Below are 7,619 nucleotides of genomic sequence, written 5' to 3'. Positions count from 1 at the left end.
CAGGTGGCTGGCATAGTCTACCGAAACATCTGTGCAGAGTATGGACTGGAAACCCCAAGGTCAAAATGGGAAACACCTCCGAAGGTGGTGGAGAATGACCAAGCGAAGATCCTGTGGGACTTCCAGATCCAGACTGACAAGATGGTAATGGCGAACTAACCAGATATCGTGATCATAGATAAAGGGCAGAGGAAAGCCGTTGTAGTGGATGTAGCGGTCCCAAGTGATGGAAACATCAGAAAGAAGGAACACGAGAAACTCGAGAAATACCAAGGGCTCAGAGAGGAGCTGGAGAGAGCCTGGAAGGTAAAGGTGACAGTCGTGCCTGTGGTGCTCGGAGCACTCGGGGCAGTGACCCCCAAACTAGATGAGTGGTTGCAGCAGAACCCGGGAACAACATCGGACATCTCAGTCCAGAAATGTGCAGTGCTGGGAACAGCAAGGATACTGCGCAGAACCCTCAAGCTTCCTGGCCTCTGGTAGAGGACCCGAGCTGAATGAGGGACGGACACCACCCGAGGGGTGAGACGAGGATTTTTTTTTTTTTTTATAGAGAGAGAGAGAGAGAGAGAGAGAGAGAGAGAGAAAGAAAGAGTATGGTAAAAGTGGTACGAAAGCCTATGAGAAATGTCTATTGAAATTCATGGCATGACTAAATTACTGGGGCACAAAAGTTTCTTATCCAAATCATTTTTAATGCCAGTTACATAATCTGCCACTAGATGTCACTAAATGTAATTACTGTTTTGCACAAGTATAGTTAGTCACCCTGCAATCTGTATATAAAGTATTAATTCCGTGAATAATCCTGATTCTGCTGAGAGCAAATCTTGATTCGGCGGCTTGAAAAGTGAATTACCGTGGGCATTAAACTCCATCTAAAATGGCCAGTCACAAGGCAAATTAATGTACTAATGAAGTAAGAATTATTTTAGGAAATTAGTTGCAAAACAAAAACACTGTGGAACACTGTGCTTCCAAAATAATCAACATCAGGGTATGAGCCATAAAAAGGGGTGTTTTATGATTTAGAGAATAGCCCATGTTATTTTTGACCACTTGGTGGCGGGTTTAAAAGCGGTGCAGTTCAGGCTGACTCTCGGCCATTGCGGAATGACACGGAGTTTGGAGCGACACTGTTCCCACCAGCAGAGCACAGCAGCACCAGCAGCATAGCACAGCAGCAGAAGCACCAGCAGCAACACTCAGCACTCAGAAGCAAACTACAATGACACTTCTGTTACTGTTCAATAAATGTATGCATATGTAACGGAGTGATACATTAAGTTTATTACACAGCTGTGACCCCCGTCACACATATACACTGAAATCATGTCTGGACCTGCATTATTTGGGGAATAAACTGCTGCGGAAGATCACGCCTCACGAGGGTTACGGGCAGGCTGAAGCCTATCCCAGCTGTCTGAATATGGCATCACGCCCTATAGTGTCAACGTACCCTGTCTGACCTCGGCATCGAGTGGCTGCGTTGAAAACTACATATAATTCTGCACCTCGCTCTGATTTCCAAGGACTGTTTTCAATTCTGCGGGGAGTTTTGAAATCCGCGGGAAACTTCGGTTTTGTGGAATCGCGAATTCCCGCGGGGACTATCATTAGTACAGTCTTCGACACAGTTTAACTACAGGCACAGAGAGGAGGTATGTTATTAGGGAGACAAATGCCCTCTTGCAGCAGATGATTTGAATAGTTTGCACCACGGAGCACCACATATTCTGAGGTGAGTGGTAAAGTTTCCAACATTTAAATAGAATGTTTATTTATATTTTCAAGTGACGTTTGTACTCCTGTTGAGCAATCATGGCTATTCAGTTGCAGTCAGTTTAATTCTGGGACCCGAAACTCCAGTGGACGTCTCGTACAGCAAAAGCCGATTTGGAATAAATTGAGTTCAAAGACGTGAATTGCTCAAAATGTGTTCGTTGTTCTTGAATTATATTTTCAAGAAAGAAGAATCAAAGTTCTTTCTGGTAGAACTATGTGAAGAGACAAGTATGGATTAGGAAATGAAAATCTTCAATACATTCTGACACGGCAGTGTGGTTTAACTAAATTAAGAGTCACCTTCATGCAACACCAACAATAGGATTATTATTGTTATTTTAAATTGACATAATACGGTAATCATTTTTACATTCTTAAAACATTTTTGTCGATATGAACATTATACCAAAAGCTTATACTGTGTAAAGGAGTTTGCATGACAGAGTGTCCTGTCTGATGAACTTGGTGATCACTCCCGCTGAGTTAGACAAACTACGTCTATTGCCAAACTTGACGCATCAAACAACTAAACGGAAGGTCAGCTCAAATGTAAATAACGAGCTAACATTATCTTATGGATATTCTATATCAAGCGAGCGTGTGTGTCCACAGCTGGCACATTGTAAGCACACACACTGTACCTGCTGCTATCCTGAACTGCCTTACCAATTGCGCTGCTTTTTTCTGTCTAAAAGGCAGGTAGGTTACCTCATCAGTGACAGTCATTGTAGTGTAGTTTTATCCCAAAGTACGTTACAACTGACCCGGACCAAGGGGCCAATTGTAACATTTCACTCCTTGTATTTCATGCATTTTCAGTTTATGCTGCACAGACATTTTCCGTGCAGTCAGTTGATTAGGAGACACCCGAAGCTATATTGCAAAGCAGTTTGAACACCCTAGATGAAAAGAGCTCAAAGTTAGAGACACAAATGTTCAAAGTGCCACAGCTGTCCCCCGGTCTCAACTACATACTTTTCCATATGCATCACAGAGGGAAAACCATGCTGGGTCCCTCATTGTTCATCTGACATCTGGATTTGCCGAGCATGAGAATGGGCAGGGGGATCAGCAATGTGACAAATGAGCATCATCATTAGCTTTTGTGTTGTTTTTCAGCAAAATGTCAGTGAGGCATGCTACACCCACCCTAAGTTTGTCTCAGGCAGAAGAGCTTGTGAAGAAACACTACAAGCTGACTCCCTCTGAACTCCGCCATCTGCCCAGTTTTGAGGACCAGAACATTTATATTGCGGCGGTCGAAGGTGGCGAGTACGTGCTGAAGATTATCAACTCAGAGAACAGTAAGGACCCCATCTTGTTTGAAGTACAGACTTATGTTATGAACTTCCTGCATGACAATGGATTTCCGAGCCCAAGAATCCTCAAATCAACCACAGGACAGGCCATGATCCTGAAAGACATTGGTAGGCACTCAATCACCTAAAACCGAGGGAGGGTGTCAGTAGTTGTGCACACATGTTCATATAATGCAATGAAAAAAAAGTGTATAAGACATTGTTTTGTTTTCCGCAATATTAGTAGTTGTAGACTGTAGAGAATACTGAAAGGCTAATTATTGGATTGTTACCTTTGACAGATTGTGGCTCTGGCTTACAGAAATACCTGATGCGCCTGTTGACTTATTTGCCTGGAATCCCTATTTCCAAGGCTCCTCTCTCACCACGTCTACTTTATGAAGTAGGCCAGACTGCAGCCAGAATGGACAACATCCTCAGAGAGGTGCAAGTGTACACCATTTGCATGAAGACTATTTTGCCCCATACTAAAAGTGAAGAAATCCGTTTTTTTTTCAGCTGCCAACTTTAATGCTTCAGCATATTTTGGATGAAAATCCGACATGAATGATTTCAATTGCAATTCCCTTAAGCTGACGTCCAACTACATGAATATAGCCAGTTGTGAGCCGAAAGATATGTCACAGACAAACGTAGTGTCTCATAGCCGATTTTGAGTTGTCTTGACACGCTGTAGCCCGTGTATTGTGACATACTCAACGATTGGTTATAAGGCATTTGGGACAATTCACGACCACGGCGGAAGTCTGGCATGTCAGAATTTTTGTTCGTCTTGCCACATAGTGTGACATGTCTTACATCCTCCTTCGATTGGTTCTCCTCATGAGGGTGGCGGCCATATTGGAGCCTATCCTAGCTGTCTGTGGGCAGTAGGCAGGATAAACCCTGAACTGGTTGCCAGACAATTGAAGGCCACACCCAACCATTTGCACTCACACTCATAACTAGGGACAATTTAGAGTGTTCCATTAATCTGCCATGCATGTTTTTGGAATGTGAGAGGAAATCGGATTACCCGGAGAAAACCCATGCAGGCACGGGGAGAACATGCAAACGCCAAACAAGAAGGCCAGAGCCGGAATCGAACCCTGCACCTCTGCACTGTGAGGTGGATGTGCTAACCAGTTGACCGGCGGGCCCATAATAATAATATTATTATTATTATATTATATTATTATTATCCATCTATCCATTTTCAACACCACTTATCCTGAACCGGTCGGGAGGGTGCTGGCACCTATCCCAGCTACTACGCCTTCAACTGTAGTCAGTTGCAGGGCACATATAGAGACAAACAACCATTCACACCCACATTCATACTGTCACGGAGTGGGAACTGATCCCACGCTGCCCACACACAAGTCTGGCGAGTGTACCACTACACCATGAGTGACATTATTACTATTATTATTATTATGATTATGATTATCTGATTGGCCTTTAATAAATGGGATGGACAGACCCTTCAGTGGTTTAGTAGTGTTTCAATAGTATATTTCAACTCTTGCACAGAACACACATAACGTTTTAATCATATTTGAATTGTCATTTCCTTTATGTATAATTCTACTGGTGACATGGGTGTTGCAGGATTGCGACCCTGCCTTCAGTCCACATGGAGACAATTGCTACATACTATTATTGTTGCCAAAACAGTTGTTCGTTGTTGGTTTTTCTTTTGTCTCTTTCTCCCCTTCCCCTCTCAAACCTCTTTCTGACCGCACCTTAATACAAATTGCAACTGAGGGAGTATTGCACAGTATATCAAGCTTTCCTGGTTCACACCAAACCTCTTATGAAATAATAAGGCATTTAGATACTGACACTTATTGCATGACTAAGTGGCAGAACAGGAAACATTAAAACAAAAAGAATAGTGAATGATTTCCACCCTCCTACAATCAGACCTGATTTCTTGCATGCTTGTAGGCAAGCCTTACCACACAAAATCTTTCTACTCACCTACTTGGAATGAGGGTGCGTCTAATCAGTACAGCAACACCCGTGCTTCTTGTTGGACAGTCCCTGTTTCAGTTCCACCATATAAGGTGCATTTCCAGTGCGATTGCCATTCTACATTTTCTCTTTTCTTTGAGAGAACAGAAAAACTCCACATATCAACCCAGCCAAAGCTAATTTGAATGCCCTTTTTGCCTGTACACTAAAATGTGTTTTCTATTTTGTTCCCAGGTGGAACATCCTCAACTTAACAAGTTGCAAAGGGATAGTTTCACGTGGAGTCTGTCAAATGTTCCCATTCTGGAGAAATACATTCATGTACTAGATGGAGACCCTCTTCAGGAGGTTGTTAGGTCCGTCCTCCATCAGTACAAAACCACTGTTTCCCGCAAATACCCAAGGTTCCGCAAGTGTAAGTATATTATTATTTCCTAATCACATATTAAGGTGTTAAGCGATCGTAGACGTTGCTCAACCCCTGTTTGCTAAATTAGCCTTTAACCTGTTTTGTAATGTTGATGTTACTGTAACAATTGCTTAGTGTCTGCTTAACAATTAAGCTGTCTAATAGCAGTCTAAGTTTTTTTAAAATGTTTACATCTACTTTTATCTCTGATGTGATGTTTTGCGGATATCAACTGCTTATATCCTGCTTTATGTCTGTCTTTCCTCAGCCCTCATTCACGGGGACTTAAACGATCTCAATGTGCTGGTGCAAGCTGATGAGAGCAGAGGCTACAGGGTTTCTGGTATCATTGATTTTGGAGATATGAGCTTTGGTTGCTCTGTCTATGATCTAGCTGTCAGCATCATGTATATGATGCATTTGTACCCCAACCCCATTGAGGTGGGTGGACTTGTTCTAGCAGGCTGGGAAAGTGTCCTTCCTCTCAATGAGGCAGAGCGAGACTGCCTCTTTTGGTTAGTCCTGTGTCGCTTCTGTCAGCAACTAGTGTTGTGTTTGTTCCTATCACCATGCTACCCTGAAAATCAGGACTATATTATGCGTTTATCCAAGAGAGGCCCTTTGATTTTACACAAATTTTACGAAATAGGGAAGGAGCAGGTGGAGAAGATGTGGTTCCATACTGCTGCTCAATTTAATGACAGAAATTAAGAAGGAAATAACATAAATGAAGGCAGCCATGGTATACTACTATCATCAGTGGTATTTTTAGGGGATGCTTGAGAAAATTATGGCATATAAAATTGTCCTGCAATAACAAGTGTGAATGCAAGCAAGCTATTTTTGTAACATTGAGTGTATCCTAATTCACAAGCTGGGTCCTCTAAAGGCCACATTTTCGACCGCACAACATCACCTCTGGCGCAACCCGACCACACGTGGTGTCCAGATTTACATTAAGCCTGTCAAAATTTGCCAGAGTTGATGTGGTCCACAGAGGCGATATGAGGAGGCTTCAAAGGTGTCGAAGGACCCAGCCTGTGAATTGTTTTCCAGAATTTGTCCGAAGACAGCTGGGATAGGCTCCCGCATGCCCGCGAGCCATGTGAGGATAAGCGGATCAGATAATGGATGGATGAAACAGATATTTACGACAGTGTACAAGGCTCCAAATGAGCGGTTTCACATTGCAGTTTGTTGTTCAAAATTTCGACCTGGCCCCTCATTAATACAAACTGTCAAGCAAAACTGAGAACCAAACGAGTGACAATCATTATAAAGTAGTGATGTGTGATTAATATGCCTGTCTGTCACAAATGAAACAGAGCCGCTGGCTCTCGTTGTTTACTTCAAAGAGCCCGTACACAATTGTCAATTAGTCTCACAGACTCCAAGGAGCCAGGTTGGCATCTGTTGTTCGAGCACATGGGAGGGAGAGTGAACAGAGGAATAGCAGGAAAAGAATATGAATAAGAAAACATTTATTCGTCTCACAATGGAGAAATTCCCAATTTACAGCGGCAAAGTAATGAAAGGAAGAAAGTAGAAGAACAAAAAGCATAGGAGCTGCTGTAAAGGCAGCCAGTCTCGCGACACCATCTTGAAGTCATAATAGCATTACTGTATAACAAAATACCGTATTGGCCCGAATATAAGATGGTGTTTTTTGCATTGAAATAAGACTGAAAAAGTGGGGGTCGTCTTATATTCGGGGACTAGACATTATACCCATTCACGACGCTAGATGGCGCCAGATATAAATGAAACGAATGCTGAACTTGACTCCCCAGGCCAAAGTGACCCCCTGCCACAAAGAAGAAAAATAAAAATAGCGGTAGAAGAAGAAAAATAAAAAATAGCGGTAAGATGGAAAAGAGAAGAAAATAATAGAAGAGATAACAGAAAATGGAGAAACGTAGTGACAATCTGGAGAAAAGTGGGTCGAAGATCGGCCAGGTTAACCGGCAGCTGAGGAGAAGTTATGATGTAATTTACATTTCAAAAACCAGAAGCCATTCATTTACGAATGTGATTGCATTTTAGGTTTGAATCAGGCAAAATAACATGCTCTTTCTCTCAACTATATTGTTATAATCATTTGTTTCAGATGTACTGTAATTATTTTATGTATAAAAATTAATTTGGTGTTC

The 7,619-nt window shown here is 42.3% G+C and overlaps 1 protein-coding gene across 2 annotated transcripts; it reads left to right on the top strand.

The window, feature by feature from the left end:
* Positions 1-1,418: 1,418 nt before the first annotated feature.
* On the top strand, positions 1,419-6,671 carry LOC109522092 (hydroxylysine kinase-like). Of its 2 annotated transcripts, none has more exons than XM_019880378.1 (5): positions 1,419-1,741; positions 2,905-3,089; positions 3,386-3,528; positions 5,295-5,475; positions 5,738-6,671. In XM_019880378.1, the coding sequence occupies exons 2-5, from the start codon at positions 2,909-2,911 to the stop codon at positions 6,178-6,180; spliced, it is 948 nt and encodes a 315-aa protein (XP_019735937.1). In that variant the 5' UTR covers positions 1,419-1,741; positions 2,905-2,908; the 3' UTR covers positions 6,181-6,671. The 2 variants fall into 2 exon arrangements, with proteins under 2 accessions (XP_019735937.1, XP_019735936.1); XM_019880377.1 differs by having other exon boundaries at positions 2,905-3,212.
* The last annotated feature ends 948 nt before the right edge of the window (positions 6,672-7,619 follow it).

Source organism: Hippocampus comes, unplaced genomic scaffold, assembly GCF_001891065.2.
Source record: "Hippocampus comes isolate QL1 unplaced genomic scaffold, H_comes_QL1_v1.1 scaffold151, whole genome shotgun sequence".
Classification (NCBI taxonomy): domain Eukaryota; kingdom Metazoa; phylum Chordata; class Actinopteri; order Syngnathiformes; family Syngnathidae; genus Hippocampus; species Hippocampus comes.
Note: the sequence above shows the minus strand (reverse complement) of the source record. Positions and strands in the feature narration are given on the sequence as shown.